The 17,436-nt window shown below is 37.7% G+C and overlaps 1 protein-coding gene across 1 annotated transcript in view; it reads right to left on the reverse strand.

Moving 5' to 3' along the window:
* Nucleotides 1–7,367, reverse strand: part of LOC136678998 (sentrin-specific protease 7-like) — a 40,413-nt gene extending 33,046 nt beyond the window's left edge. The window contains exons 1-4 of the mRNA XM_066657235.1: nt 7,019–7,367; nt 6,048–6,149; nt 4,341–4,432; nt 680–826 (exon numbers count right to left, since the gene is read on the reverse strand). Of these exons, the coding sequence (XP_066513332.1) occupies nt 680–826; nt 4,341–4,432; nt 6,048–6,149 (341 nt within the window). The 5' untranslated portion in view covers nt 7,019–7,367. The remainder of the gene's footprint in view (nt 1–679; nt 827–4,340; nt 4,433–6,047; nt 6,150–7,018) is intronic.
* Nucleotides 7,368–17,436: the final 10,069 nt, after the last annotated feature.

A 17,436-nucleotide genomic window follows, 5' to 3' on the forward strand; every position in this document is an offset into this window, starting at 1 on the left:
AACTGCATCGGGCACTAGAGTTTCACACTGGACAGAGTGCCAATCCATATCCAGGCACACACAAATTCACTCACACATACAGACATTAATTCACATACACACTCATTCAGTCACACAGCAGGACAGTTATTACAGAAGCCAATTTACCTACCCTCCATGTTTTTGGACTGTGGGAGGAAACCGGAGACCCCGGAGGAAACACATGCATACACGGGGAGAACATGGAAACTCCACCCAGATGGGACTTGAACTCAAGATCCCAGCGCTGGGAGGCAAACGTGCTAAGCATCAAGCCACAGTACCGCACATGGTTGTGACATGTATATGGTTGTTTTAAATTTCTAATGTTTATGTGAGCTTCTTGAGATTATGAACTCTAAATGAAAAGTGCAATATAAATAAATATTATTATTATAAATATTATTAATAAACACTTATTAACCCTCTGCCGTCCATTAAAGCATGCTAGTAATGATAGAATTTTTCCACTGCTCCACTGAACACATTGAAAATTTGGTTTGTAGTAATGTAAACACAGTGTAACACACACACACACACACCTGTTGTTTTGCTGCTCTTCTGAAAGAACGTTTTATTTTGAGTAATTCTCTGTTTATTCCATTTCTTCATGTTTTCTTCTCTTTACAAATTCCATTCAGTCTCAACCTAAATCTCTCACCTGTTTTGATCTGAGATGGACGTGTTGTCAGCAGCAGGGGTCCGAGCCAGTGGCCTGGAGTTAGAGGTTCCACCTGCTCTAACAAGTGTCCCGTTCACCTTGGCAACGTTTCTGACCTCTGACTTTTCCAGAGTTGACAGCATAGAGCTGAAACACACACACAATGATTTATTCATTTAGGTGATGTCACACTTTACATAACAAATGGCAGAGAACATACTGCACTCAAAACTGCAAATATAACACAAGGAAAATTCATCATGTGTCATTATGTCATTCACCACTGGTCTGTGGCTAGTAAACTCAATATACTCCAACAAAACTTCATTTTAAATGGGCTATACTTAAAACAAATCAAGTGCTCCATCTGGTGGCTGTTTTCAGACTTAACGTCAACTCTCTTGTCCCAATAACTGCACTTAGCCCCAAGGCCTTGAAATGTGCACTTTGATGATGCTGTCAAAGGGTGAGCAAAAGAGATACAACTGTCCAAGGGAGCTAAGTACTGAGAGTAAATTTGGGACATATTTTGCCACACACCCCTTCAAGCTCTGTACATCACTGTGGCTTAAATGCAATTCACCATGAGCAGCAGCCAATTTGGGCTTAAAATTACCATGTTTTACTGGAGGTTTGGACAGATGTAGAAAGTTACTCAGACCATTTATGTTAAAAAACCTTAATCATGTATGGAGATATTTTTGTGATCCACAAGCCTTTCATTTTCTGCTCTGTATTTTACAATACTGAAAATCATCTCACCTGTCCCTATAAAATAAATCTGTAAAGGTCTTCTCTTTAACATTACACAAATCTGGCAAATTGACTGAAATTATAAAAGCCAGAAGACCAGAGAGCAGGTTTGTTCAAAATATTAAAAAAGGCTGTCTGGACTGACTGAGAACTTGTACAGCACCATTTTATTAATCACGTAAAGGAATAAACGAATTTATACATAATTGATGGTTTGCCAATGCCCTGTTCCCTTCGGGTTGATAAAAGGGGCTTGCAGGTGGTCTTTTCACACACAGAGGGAGATTTTCTGTTTCAAACCCGTTCTCACAGCAGGAAATGTTCTGCATGCTTCAGGTATGGAGCAGCGCCTGTACAGAGTTTGCAGGAGATACAGGACGATTCTTTGAAGCACTAGAAACTCTGTTCATACATGTGCTCACACGAACATTACTAGGTCTTTACTAGGGGACTAGTGATATAAAGTCCACATAAAATCTGGGACAGATGTTATGAGTGTTTGTGTTTAAACACATACAGCTCCTCCGAGTAAATTTCTGGGTTACCCTGTATATGTGAACAAAGCTGTAAAAAAAACAGAACACCCTAAACCTGATATCAATAGAGACTCAACACTGGGAATTATTATTTGTCTAGAATTAATCTTAGTTTTAAGCAAAAATCCTCAGAATGTCCTTGCTGCAGAATGAGAAGACCAAAGTGCGGTCTTCTCCCGAGCATGATTTAATTGTTTTGAAACTACTCCTTCCACCATATTCACCTGTTTCAGTTCATTATTGCTGGTTCTACAGTGAGGATTACAAATCGGAATCCAAAAGAGTTGGGACACTAAACAAATTGTGAATAAAAACAGAATGCAATGATGTGGAGATGGCAAATGTCAATATTTTATATAGATGACAGATCAAAAGTTTAATCTGAGTGAATGTAACATTTTAAAGGAAAAATATGTTGATTCAAAATTTCGCAGTGTCAACAAATCACAAAAAAGTTGGGACAAGTAGCAATAAGTGGCTGGAAAAAGGAAATTGAGCATCGAACAGCTGGAAGACCAATTAACACTAATTAGGTCAATTGACAACATGATTGTGTATAACAAGAGCTTCTCAGAGTGTCAGTGTCTCTCTGAAGCCAAGATGGTAAGAGGATCACCAATTCCACCATTGTTGTGCAGAAAGATAGTGCAGCAATACCAGAATGGTGTTACCCAGCGTAAAATAGCAAAGACTTTTAAGTTATCATCATCAGCCGTGCATAACTTCATCAAAAGATTCAGAGAATCTGGAACAATTTCTGTGTAAAACTCTACAGGATGCTCGTGATCTCCGGGCCCTTAAACGTCACTGCACCTCAAACAGGAATGCCACTGTCAAGGAAATAACAGAATGGGCTCGGGATTACTTCCAGAAAGCATTGTCAGTGAACACAATCCACCGTACCATCCGCCGTTGCCAGCTAAAACTCTACAGTGCAAAGAGGAAGCCATTTCTAAGCAAGCTCCACAAGCTCAGACGTTTGCACTGGGCCAGGGGTCTTTTAAAATGGAGTGTGGCAAAATGGAAGACTGTTCTGTGGTCAGATGAGTCACGATTTGAAGTTCTTTATGGAACACTGGGACGCCATGTCATCCGAACCAGAGAGGACAAGGATAACCCAAGTTGTTATCAACGCTCCGTTCAGAAGCCTGCATCACTGATGGTATGGGGTTGCATGAGTGCTTGTGGCACATGTCTGGAAAGGCACCATTAATGCAGAGAACTATGTGCAGGTTCTAGAGCAACATATGCTCCCATCTAGATCTCTTTCAGGGAAGACCCTGCATTTTTCAACAAGATAATGCCAGACCACATTCTGCAGCAATCACAACATCATGGCTACGTAGGAGAAGGATCCAGGTACTGAAATGACCAGCCTGCAGTCCAGATCTTTCACCTATAGAGAACATTTGGCACATCATAAAGAGGAAGGTGTGACAAAGAAGGCCCAAGACGATTGAACAGTTAGAGGCCTGTATTAGACATGAATGGGAGAGCATTCCTATTTCTAAACTTGAGAAACTGGTCTCCTCTGTCCCCAGACGTCTGTTGAGTGTTGTAAGAAGAAGGGGGGATGCCACACAGTGGTAAAAAATAGCCTTGTCCCAACTTTTTTGGGATTTGTTGATGCCATGAAATTTTGAAACAACATATTTTTCCCTTAAAATGATACATTCTCTCAGTTTAAACTTTTGATCTGTGATTTGTGTTCTATTCTGAATTAAATATTAGATGTTGGCACCTCCAAATCATTGCATTCAGTTTTTATTCACAATTTGTTTAGTGTCCCAACTTTTTTGGAATCCGGTTTGTACTTGTACAAAGTTTCAGAATTAATGTTCAATGACACTATTAATGTTACTACATATACATAATGGAGAGCATTTATAGGCTTATGCTAGGTTTTTAAATATTTATCAAACATACAAAACTTTTAAACCAATATATTAATCAGATATTAATACAGATGACTGCAGAGATACTAAAAGCATAGTCTGAAGCTAGTGAAGTTACCATAAAGAAAATAAAGCAGAAACGACTTCTATACCAATAAAATCACAAAATGGGAGGAGCTGGATGTGGTCCAAATAACCACTGAACTACTTTTTCTGCAGTGAGGAATACTTAGCTCTTGAATTATGTGAACCTGTTTCTATTATTTCTCAGCCATATACACTTTGAAGCTCCAGTACAAAACCAATGGAAAAAACATTCTGCAACAAGCAGAAACAAACACTTGACTGATAATCTTGACTAATCCAGCAGAGGTAAGAGGAAAACTGTTGCAATTTGAATATTTTTGAGCAAAACATCCCTTCAGTGTAGTCTATTCCAACATTAGGGCAGCAGTTCCAGATGTTGGTGTGGCTCACCTGTCTGTTCCAGAGCTTGTGTTTATTTTCCCGTTGGCAGAGCTGCTTTTCTGAGGCTTTTTTCCATTATAAGAGAATTGAGTCCAGGTTTTCTGTTTAAAAAAAAAAAAAGTAAACATAGACTCATCAGAAAAAAGCTGGACAAGGCGTCATTCCCTCATCCTTAAGCAAAGCAATACAGCTTGCAGCACGACTCATATAAAATACACAATGGGGTGGTTTTCCAGACAGGGCTTAAGCCTAGTCCTGGACTACACAGCATTTTGAACTTTGATTTTCCACTGAAACGGGGATATAGTCCAGGCCTGGGCTTTAATCTTGTCTGGGAATTCACCCCCGTATGTCCGGACATATGTAGACACACTTACTAATAAGAGGATTCGGCCAATTCAGTGGTTCCAAAAGTTTTATTGCTGAATATTTTTTAGTCCCCACTCCAACAGACACCTATGTCTTTTGATTCCAAACTCAAACTGTATTTAAATGTACTTTAAATACTGTAATTCAAACAAAACTGCAACTTCTTACTAAACAAAACAAATAGAAAAACACAAGTAATACACATTACCTATGTCATTCATTTGCTTTGGGGGACATGCACACCACTTTTAGGAGACACTGGGCTAATTTAAAGTGCAACCATACAGAAGGCAGACATTCAAAAATGCACACACAGCTTGTATAATCTCCAAAAAGAAGCATGAAATGTATAGGGAAGCTGTGGAGCTTAAGTCTCAAGGTCAAGCGTTGGTTGGGAGATAAATAACTGCAAACAATTGGGCTTTGCAACAGGGCAACTGTGTTCTCTGGAGGGCTGGAACCAGCCAATACTTCTGGGATGAGTTGGAGGGGTGATTTTGATCCAGAATTAATTACATCAGTACCAGTACCATAGCTGTCATCAGATATGTTTCAAATGTTTCAACATCTTAAAGCCTTCTCAAGAGATTAAAAAAAAGGGGGGAGATCAAAGTCAATAGGTATCCATCAAAAATCCATAGGAATACTCTCAAAAATCCATAGGAATATTGGATAAGCAGGTGTCCACATATGTTTGGCCATATATTCTACAAGAATAATGTACATTTACTTTATAAAACAGGGCAGGCTTGATGGTTTAGTAAGAACTTTGGTGAAATCCTTAAATATGTAACAAACAGTTAATGCTCAATGTTATGGAAGCCCAATCATTTAATTTCTCCACATTTAAATGGTTGAGTAAGAATTATCTGTTTGATCTGGAGTGAAATGCTTAGTTCTAGAGAAGTTTACGTAGTCAGTACTGTTCACAGTAATGGTGAATGGACTCAGACATCCAGAGTTTCACACAAAGTTCATTACATAAAAAGTACTTTATATGAAACTGTTATACACTGCTGATTCCTCACATTGTGTTTAGAATTTAAACACTGTTTGTTAAAGAAAAAATAGTAGCAAATAATAAATTTATCAGATTTGCCACTATCTTCCATCAGTATTATTTCATATGAATGGTTATGGAGAGGAAATTATGAATTTGTGTTGTAGACAGAGAGATGCCTTTTTACTATCACCAACGCTGTTGGCCTGTAGAACTCTCAGCAATCATCCATTTCACACTCCATCACTTCATTTACTTCTCTAATGAATTACACAGGAAAAGGTAAAAAATTTGTAGAATTCTCACTTTAAATCTCAAAATTAAAAAAGTGTCAAAGAGAGGCATACATGGGATGCGTCACCATCCTGAACTCTGGAGAGGGGAGACATGTAAAGGCTGGAGGAACTGGACGGCTGTTTCTTCTTTGGAATTTTAAATGGAGTTCCCATCTACAAAAAAAAAAATATATATATATATAGAGAGAGAGAGAGAGAGAGAGAGAGATAGATAGATAGATAGATAGATAGATAGATAGATAGATAGATAGATAGATAGATAGAAATAATAATAAATGTATACAAATAAAATAATAATAATTATAATAATAATATATTATAAATGCAAGATGGGTTATGTTGCATTTGTTGTTGACAGGATGATTGCAAGTAAGTACCTTTACTGATGTCCTGTAGCTTCTTTCTAACCATGTTTTAAATCACACTTTAGCAGCTTTCTTTTTTATTTCAATGCAGAAAAAAATAGAAGTGAATGGAAGCCCATTTTCACCATTTGAAAAAAAATAACAGATATGTATTCGTGCATTAAAAAAAAGATTCTCACAATCATGACTTACAATATCATAATAATGATTTAACTACATTTAATCTCCAATTATCTAGTTTCTTAAAATTACTTAATGTCCCATAATAATGAGAAACGAAAATACTATTATTTTATTAAATGAAATTTTATTGAATGGAAAATACTATTATTTTATGAAATGCTGAGATAAAAATGATCATTATGAGATCATTTTGAGGCAAATTTCTATTATGAAATTTCAAGCCATTCTTAAAAAAATCCTGAGATTGTTGATGATTGTTATGAAGTGGTATATTAATATGAGATGATTATTACAATACATATATGTGATTAGGAGACAGCAGGTCAGCATGTTGGGAATCTCATATTTTTAAAATTGATTAAATGTTTATACATTTTTTTCAGGTGGCGGAATGCTTCCAGAAATAATATGTGTTTTTAACGTTGAAATATTTAAAAACAGATTAACTATGATGGTTTTAGCTGAAATGAATACCTTCTCCTCGTCCTCCGCGTCACACGGCTTCACCTCCGTTCACTTTCAGTCAGGAAACGTGCTGCTATCCACAAACTGTCTCTGAGACATGATTTTAAACCATTTTATTTGTAATAAATTCACTAAACTGGCCAGTAGAGTTCAGCTGCAGGAAGCCTGATTTAACAGTGTTAATGATAAACATTTAACCGTTCATTACAGAATAATGTTCCAACACGGCACTACAATGCATTGTTTAAAAGTTGGTTTAAATGCAAAGTAAAATAACATTGGGGTTTCAAAAAACAGCCTTAATTAATACAAGACCTCTAGTTTCAGATGCGTCTGCTAAGCTAAGCTAAATTGTTGATACTGTGTTCTGGGCGCGTTCGTGTGACGCACAATCAGATCTGCGCAGACTCAGTGCAGTGGTAAATGTATACATTTGGCAAAAAAAAACTTTAATACCGAAATAATTACTACGATATAATTTTAAGAAAAAGATAGACTACTTGTGTAAGTATATTATTTCCACAAATTAAAAATGTATTAATGCATAATTGTATTATGTGCATGCTTCCCTAATTTCTTGGCTGTATTGGCATGGGGCCCATTACTGAAATTTTGTCTCTCTTTAACAAAGACTATGTCTCAGGATTTCCATGCTGTTACTTACATATGCATAGCCTAGCTGTTAAAGACTTGGTTTAGTGTTGTTCAACACAATATCTTTTTTTAACTTTAAAAATATTGTTTTATTTATCATTTATATTTAAAAATTATATATATATAATTTGAATGTAGTATGTACTTAATTTATTTACAATGTAAAATAACTCCAGATATTTAATGAACGATTCACAACAGCACATTTTTTTAAAATTTCTTCTTTTGATTAAGGGGGAAAAATGCATTCCCACATTATTTTGACTATTTTTAGCCACAGACTGACTTTGCAAAGAATGGGGGTATTGCAGGTTAACTGCATGAGCCAAGATTAAAAATGTACATAATATTCAATTTATAGTTGTTTTGATATTTTCACCCACAACCTGAAGACAGCTGTCTTGACCACTTCACACCAAATGGTCAGTATGTTATGAGAGTGCAACAACTCCAGCAAAACTCTCATAATTTTATTCTTAAATTAAAAACTTAAAATTTGTATTTGCCCGTGAAATCTCTTGGAATGTCATTTGGTGTGGCTTAGTGTTTTTTTTTCTGATGCCTTGAATAAATCAGGTTGTTTTTCTTGTAGTGCCTTTAAGATTGATATATTTATGTTCTCTGTACTGATTAGCTGCTGTCCTCATTCAAAAAGCCATCCAAGCCAAAGCATGTTTATTGTTCACCTCTGTGATTTATTGTTTATTGGACATTAAAGTTACATTATATTTCAAGTTAAGATTAGGGCTTCAATAAACCAAGTGAAATGCTATTCATTGCTTTGAAGGATAGAAATATGTTAACTGCAGGAATGGGTGAACATAACCTGACATAGCACAAACCTTCTCATAACTTGAAATCTCCTAGCATTTCCTGTAACACTTGTGTCTCAAAGCTGCTGCAGGCAAATAGAAGTGAAACTTTTTTTATCTTATTGGTTTACATCATGTCATACATTCTCACTTTATTTTCAATTCCATTTTCATTTGTTAAAATAGTGAACTAAAAGATTTTACCAGCATGTAATGCAGAATATCAATCATTCCAGTGTAGGTCCTTTGGCAAGGAACGATTCAGCTGTGTACCTTGAGAACTGTTCAGGTTTCACAAGGACTTTATGTAATACAACATTAAATTATAACTTAGAAATAGCAAGAAAATATAATAGATCATAACAGCATTACTGAAAAAGATGTAAGTGAAAACAAAGGGAATTATATATGTAAAGACTTAACATTTCTTTACTACAGGCATCTATCATATATCAAACAATAAATCCAGGTCCTGAAGCTGACATCCCAAGTTTAAAGCAGTCTTTATCATTGCAGTCAGTTGGATTGCCCATAATGCACACAAAAGAAGCAGTTGCTTGTCATGTTTTACAAATGTGCCTGTTAACCATACTAAAGATAAACAAAATTAACTCTCTAATAAATATGCTATTTGCTAACAGTACATTGAGTGACTGAGTGTTTTCATATGAAATTATTTTCTATCGTGTCATGCTCTGACATTTTTTTATCTGACTGTGTTCACTTGGGAAAATGTATCCATGGAACACAGTCTGAATGTTTTTTAATGCGGCGTGACAGTATACGCAAGTGCCGCAGGACACAGGGACAAGGCAGTGACAATTTTGCTCTTACTACTGCTGCAGAGGTTTATTCAGGGACAATAAATCAGTTGGGGGTGACATGGTGGCGCAGCAGGTTAGTGTCGCAGTCACACAGCTCCAGGGGCCTGGAGGTTGCTGGTTCGATTCCTGCTCTGGGTGATTGTCTGTGAGGAGTTGGTGTGTTCTCCCCGTGTCCGTGTGGGTTTCCTCTGGGTGCTCCAGTTTCCTCCTCCAAAAACACATGTTGCTAGGTGGACTGACGACTGAAAAGTGTGTGTGTGTGTTGCCCCTCCAGGGTGTATTCCTGCCTTGCGCCCAATGATTCCAGGTAGGCTCTGGACCCACTGCGACCCTGAACTGGATAAGCGGTTACTGATAATGAATGAAAAAATCAGTTGGATTCTGTATCTCAATTGGAATGTTAATCAAAAGTGGTATTTGTTGTTTGTTTAAAGAGAAAATAAACCACTTAATTTAATATGAGTTTCAAGCATTTTCAATTCTGATGTGAGTACAAGTCTTTTCTTTTTCTTTTACCCCCAAAATAATAAAAAAATATATATATATTTTACCTCCTCCATAAACTGTTTTTTTAGTTTTAACTGATTTTTTTCTCTAAGGTACTGTACACCACAGCACCAACTGAGGGCGTTTCTTTGATGCGAGAACGCCCCTTGCATGACGTCAGTTGTGGGTGGGCTTGGGTGTTAAAGGAATAGTAACTTTGCTGAATAAACGAAGAAAGTTCGGGGGGGTTCAGCGCTTTCCTTACGAATACTGATGCCTGCTTTTAATAAGTGGCTGAACAGCCGTTGGGAACGGTGTCGGATCCAGGTAAATAGGTTCACATGCACTTCAAATTTGAGAGGTGCTGGATCTTGATCCGGGTCAAATTTAGCACTGGCGGTGAGCACTTAGTGTATGTGTGCACACACACATACACCTTAAGTTATAACCATATACAGCATTTACATTCAACGTGAAATGATAATTGGGTAATAACAAATATAGAAACATTGCTAGTTTAGAATGAGTAATCTCTGCATTTTGTTTCACCTTTGTCTCCGCCCATGAGAAGCCAGTTGGTTGAAGGAGGAGTGGTATTGTCAGTGATGGGTTGTGTTTAAATGCGGGTATTTTAAACTTAGATAGAAAGAAGACCCTCCAGGGTGTATTCCCGCCTTGCGCCCAATGATTCCAGGTAGGCTCTGGACCCACCGTGACCCTGAACTGGATAAGCGGTTACAGATAATGATGAATGAATGAATGTTCAAGGTGTGTATGACCAGGTCTGGTTTGAAATGACGTTGTATAAAATAATACGTTTTATTTTACTGATTGTATGATTTGTGATACAACGTAAAATGCTGTTTAGTGATCTTGCAGACAGAGGTGGGTAGTAACACACTACATTTGCTCCATTACATTGACCTGAGTAACTTTTGGGATACATTGTACTTTCTAAGAGTACTAGTATTAATGCAGCATACTTTTTATATTTACTTGATATATTTGTGAAGAAGATGTGGTACTTTTACTCCATTACACTGAGCTCCATTCTGCTCACTACTTATTTTTATTGATCTGTCCAATGCAATAACTTTGTTTTGTTATGTCGAGACTACCAAGATGCTCTGTCACATGACTGTGTTTAACCAATCAAATGTAGCCACTAGCGACATTCACCAATCAAACAGAGCCTGTCCAATTTTTTAATTTTCCATTTCTGTCAAAAAGTGCAAATGGGGCGGTGAGGTAGTCTCAGTCACAGACCGACCTTCCATGAGTTGATGGAGAATCTGATACTTTCAGTGCATTGGCCTCACTGTCAGGATTCTGTCAGTTGAATTCTGATTGGGTATCTGCTGCCTCCTACACATCATGTCAAAATAACTTGTGACTTGTCCATTGGTGTGCCATTCAACTTTCTTTTCCTGAAGTAGCATATGGTTCTCACTCACTCACTTAAACATTACTCTTGCACACACTCTCCCTGTCTCTCTCTCTCTCACAGACAAGCACAATCCTCCCTTTCTCACTCACTCAGTCATTCATCAAGTGATTTTTACAAAAGTAGCTAACGTCTCTCTGGGAATCAGCTGATGTTGAGCTGGGGGAATGTGTGTAATCCAATAAAATAATGTTGACTACATTATAAAACCCATATATCACTCATAATACACACTGGACTATGTTATTACAACCATAAAGTGTAACTTTGGTGGTACACTAGCCATTATAACCACAGGAACCAACAGTAAAGCACTTGTTACCAGAATCATTGTCCAATGCTAAAAATGAGCTAATCCGGCTAAAGTAAGCAGGCACTATCACTCACCCTCGTTCATCAGTAACTCTCAAAACCAGATTATAACACTGTCCTCAACAAAGCTTGGGGTCCACCAACACAAAATGTAACTTCAGTCATTTAGTCCACATAGCAACCGGTGAAAATCACTTATTACCAAAATTGATGTCTAATGCGCAAAAGTATTCTAATCTGGGTAAAGTTAGCAGCTGCAAACCCTGGCTCATTGCTCAGTATCTCTCAAAAACGGTTTATAACAATTACCAAACTATAACTAATTAGCACTGCAACACAAATACTTATTGCTCAAACTTGTGTCCCCAGGTTTGTTTCAGCTCACGCTACTGTATAAATTCAGTTCAGTATTAACTCTTGTACAGCCTCTCATTCTCTCTCTCTCTGCCATGTAATGCCTGTACTGGGAATACCGAGTTAGATTCTTATTGTAGCTTGGCAACCACCCACCTGTGAGCCATGTGTCATTAAGCATTACCTATTTATTGCAAAAGTCTTCTGCCCCGTGAATCAGAAGTTGCTTAGTGCAGTAAACCAGCAAAGGACCCAGCATAGCCACCACAGAGGCACTATTCTCACTATTACATCTATGTGGAACCTTACAATTATTTAGAAGCTGTAATTTTATGGTAGAAATACTACATATTGTTCCTTTCAGTGGTGATAGGTTTTAGACCCTCCCTAGGGAGTCTGGTAGTGTTAAACTAGGGGTGGGGGGCACAGGTTGATGGGGGTGCTAGACCCTCCCTAGGCAGTCTGGTAGTGTTAAATGGGGGTGCATGTCGAAAAAGCTTGCAAAGCCCTGGATTAGAACAGAATGCAATATGGGAAAGTGCCATCTTAATCTGGGGAGAGGAAAAAAAAATACAGAGCAAAGTTTTCCTTCATCCTTCACCCTGAATGCTGCCATTTTAACTACAAGAACCCATTGACTGTACACAGCAGACAATCAGAACAGAGTTCATTTACAAGCAGTCTTTTATGGTCATGGGGGGAAATGATTTTTATCAAATAAAGCCACATATACATCATAAGAGAGCATCCGTTGGAAACAATGTAATATGAGCTCTTATTATACTTGTGGACATTGGATATTAAATTTGTTGGTTTCTGTCTTTCCTTCTGTCATGGTTTAATTTTGTTTGTTTGTGTTCCACAGAGGCTCCAGTTTATGAAAATCTGAGGAACGGAGGCTTGGAAAAGGGAGCTATGTCTGTCTTTCCTTTCTCTACAGTTCTGTTGGGATTGAACCTCCTGACTTGAAAGCTAGTTTATACACTGAGAATGAACAGTTCCATCCATCCATTATCTGTAACCCTTATCCAATTCAGGGTCACAGTGGGTCCAGCGCCTACCTGGAATCATTGGGCACAAGGCAGGAAAACACCCTGGAGGGCGCTCCAGTCCTTCACAGGGCAACACACACACTCACGGTCACTTTTGAGTCGCCAATCCACCTACCAACATGTGTTTTTGGACTGTGGGAGGAAACTGGAGCACACGGAGGAAACCCACGCAGACATGGGGAGAACACACCAAACTCCTCACAGACAGTCACCCAGAGTGGAAATTGAACCCACAACCTCCCTGGAGCTGTGTGACTGCGACACTACCTGCTGCGCCACCAGAATGAACAGTTCGTTTGTTTATTTTGTCTTCACCAAGCACTTTTAACTATGTATGTATGTATGTATGAATGCATGTATGTATGTAAAGTCAAAAAAGCCAGGCACACAGAGACAAGGAATCATGAATTTAAATAATAAGGCATCTTGGGTAATCAAGATGTGGCAGACGTGTCTAAAAGATCATGAGGATTTAGAGACATGGACAAGCACATGGGGAATGTAATAGCTAATATTGTCCCATCACACAATGCCTTTGGAGAATAAAATACACGCACAAGACATTTGAAGGCAGCTCATGCTTCTTTTCAAACTGTTACTAATGTGACAGTACTGGACAGCACAACTACCTGCCGAGATCAGTCAACAGCCGCTCATTCTGGCTAGCACTAGGTACACTTTGATAATTGTACTCTCTTTAAATCCCCGACAATACCTGGTGGTCTCCCAATTATAGGGCATACACTTAAATTGTTTTTTAATAAATCAATAATGGTGTGAACATTAAGATGAACGTTATAGATAACAAATTTGCTGTTGGCGGTGTTGTCAAATAAGCACTAAATAGTTTTATATAAAAAAATGTATTTTTATAAAAGAAATAAAGATATAAAAACATCTTTATTGGATATTTCATGAAATAGATTTTATTCTCACCAATGAAAGGTGTGTTAACATTCTACTCATAAGCAATTTTTGGTGTGATCACTTTGCTTTTAAACATCAGCAGTTCTGTTAGGTACTCTTACCTGCAGCTCTTAAGATATTTAGCTCATAAAGTGTTTAGACATAAATTTTTTCACATAATCCCAGACTGAAAGAAAAGAATAGAGAGTAGATTAAAAAAAATATTTCCGCTTAATAAAACAGAAGCAACAATGAATAAAACACATACACACAGATTAAAATACAAAAAGCACAAGCAATGACAAAACAGTGGGAGAATTGAAAAATGACCCTCACTTTAGAAAAGCAATGATTCATAAAACGTAACACATGGATACAAAAGGAAAAATAGAGTACGAAAATAAAAATGGCCCCCATTTTAAAGGAGCAATTAAAAATATGACCAAACACATGAACAAAGAACCACATCTTTTTAAAGCTATGTTAAAAAAATGTCCCAGTGCGTGTGATATTTTAGTTTGCCAATTTTTGACTTGTTTTCTTTCTGGCTTCACATAAAAAACATCTACATGGACTCTGCAGAGATACCCTTTGCCTACCAGTCTGAAGTAGGCAGTAGTGTTCAGTTTATTTCAGAAGTGCACATTAATTTTATGTGCGCTAGATGGCGATGTTTCCTTTCAATTAATTGTCAGCATGTTATCGGCCACTTTTGATCGTATTCAGATTTTAATAAGACTGTAATTAAGGAGCTGGGCAAGTATTTGTTTTATATATCTGTAGTTCCCTTATTCGCAGATGAATTATATTTAAAGTTTGTCATTATATTGCAATGGATTTGATGATTTTGAATAATACCAATGCTAAAATAATTAATGTGAAAAGGCCTTCACACAAAGCGTTTGGGAAACAGTGATGACCATGTACTGTGAGAGCTCCCAATACGCCTAGTGGCTCCAAATGTTTTGGGGTTGTATTAGTGGTTATTTGTTGTTGTTTACAGGTTTGTGTGTTTGGGCTGGTCGTGTTGTTTGTGAGATGTCTTGTTGGGGGCTCAACAGTGGACACCTTAGACATTAAACATTATAGTCAAACCTGTGAACCTACAAATATGAACCGAAGCACAACTCTACAGTAATTAGAAAATAATCAGTAACAATTCATTCATTCATTGTCTGTAACCACTCATTCATTGTCTGTAATCCAGTTCAGGGTCGCGGTGGATCCGGGGCCTACCCGTAATTACTGGGCACAAGGCAGGAACACTATGGAGGGGGTGCCAGTCCTTCACAGGGCAACACACACACTTACGTTCACGCCTATGGACACATTTTTATGAGTCGCCAATCCACCTACCAAAATGTGTTTTTGGACTGTGGGAGGAAACCCACAAGGACACGGGGAGAACACACTAAACTCACAGACAGTCATCCAAAGTCAGACTTGAAACTGCAACTTCCAGGTTGTACAAGTCTGTGAGATGTGTTTGTGCTGGGGGCTCAACAGAGGACACCTTGCAATTTATACGCTAGACTTTGTATATATACACACAAATACATTTTACTCCTTAAATGTCCTCCATTTAGATTTTCACTTGAATAAAAACACAAAAGTATTTGCCTTCAAATGTATTTAAGTATCAAAGGTAAAGGTATCATTATTTATTATGGCTCTGTCCTATTATCATTTTTGAAACAAGTCTCTTGATTAGTCAACTCATTTTAAGTCAAAAGAGTCACTCTTGATTCACCAATATTTAAATATAATGTCATTAATTATTCTAACACTGATATCTATTAAAAGCATCATAAAGCCTGGTAAGTTTGGTTTTCGTTTAAGGTTTATGGGCAGTTATGGGCATAGTTACTCATAGTTTAAGTTTAATTTAAAATAAAAAAACGTAAGCATTGTAGGCCTATGTTCAAAAACAAACTAGCCAGAGTAAGGAAAGGGTTTGTATAAATTCACAGAAAAGATGCATGACTATGCCAGTCCTGCTGCGTTTTCGATATTCATATTTACGGTAAAAACCTGCGGCTGTGGTTGCCAGTATCTCGTCACAACATGCACAGAAACACAAAAACACACACACAAATACACAATATAATCACCCCATTGCAACCCAAAATCTAAAATCTCAAAGACAGAAAAAAATCAAAGAAACTCTGAAAATCACCAAAAATATAGAGAAGCATGGCATGCTGGGACCTCCTTAATAAGACTCAGTTCCTCCCAGTCATAGGACACTTGTACCGCCCCTAATGGGTTGTGCCTTTAACAGTGAAAAAATGTATTTTTTATAGTAAACAGATGTAAAAATTGGTGTTTTGGCTGATAAAATTATTTATGGTATTTCACTGTTACAGAAACAATTTTCAACCTTTTCAGAGTTTACAGTCATTTACTGTCACGGTTATACAGTTTTTCACCATAAAATTCACAGATATTTTTTTCAGTATACCGTTTAGCATTTGGCCGTATTTGTGCTATCAGTAACTACTATTCATTCATATACACAGCTCTGTAGATGTCACAATTCACACCCCGAGGGGGAGGGTCAGTTGGAGGTTTATTAAACAATAGGTAAATCGAGGTCAAAACCAGAAGAAATATTTTAAAACACGCAAATCAGAGAATTTAAAGGAACACTGTAATATTTTTACATTAAAATTACAGCTTCAAAATCACTGTGACGCTTCACTGACCTGTAATAGGGAGAATAAAGCCTCTGTCATTGCTACTCTCAGCTCAGCACTACAGAAACTGCACTATGTAACTTTTGGAGGAGCAGAAAAAAACCAAATCTTGTGTTCCTAAATAAGTAAAAACATATTATATATTTTGCTCTAAGTGTTTTCTTTTACTAAGTGTCCTATGTCATTATGAAATTTATGCTTGTGCGTTGGCACGTCCACGCTGCAATTACACCGCCAGCCAATAGGGCTGAATTTCAAACATCAACCATATGTAGAATAGTGGTGTAGTGGTATTAGTTTTACTAATCTTTAAAGTGCATTCTTTTGGGAGTGTAGTGTAAAGGAGTTAATATTTCTGGACTTCAGGATTTGAGCAACTCAAACCCTGTTTGTCTGACTGCAGACCAATCTCAGGCGTTGTGGTCTGTTTAGGTCTCTTTGCTTTTAATACAGGCTCAGGATACAGGCGGCACAGTGGCGCAGCAGGTAGGTGTTGCAGTCACACAGCTCCAGGGACCTGGAGGTTGTGAGTTCAAGTCATGCTCTGGGTAACTGTCTATGGTGTGTTCTCCCCGTGTACATGTGGGTTTGCTCTGGGTTCCTCCCACAGTCCAAAAACACACGTTGGTAGGCAGTTTGGCAACTCAAAAATGTGTGTGTAGGTGTGAACCTTGCTGAAGTGGCACCCCTTCCAGTGTGTGTTCCTGCCTTTTGCCCAGTGATTCCGGTGTGGGCTCCGGACTCACCGGGACCCTGAATTAGATGGGCTTTTACAGACAATGAATGAATGAACTCAGGAGAGAGCGACTTCTGCTGGTTTGGAGGGTCAGCACCTTGAGTGTATGTAATGGTTGATATAACATCATTCATTGTATATATTCTTTGAC

The sequence above is a fragment of the Hoplias malabaricus genome, chromosome Y (assembly GCF_029633855.1).
Source record: "Hoplias malabaricus isolate fHopMal1 chromosome Y, fHopMal1.hap1, whole genome shotgun sequence".
NCBI classification, from domain to species: Eukaryota; Metazoa; Chordata; class Actinopteri; order Characiformes; family Erythrinidae; genus Hoplias; species Hoplias malabaricus.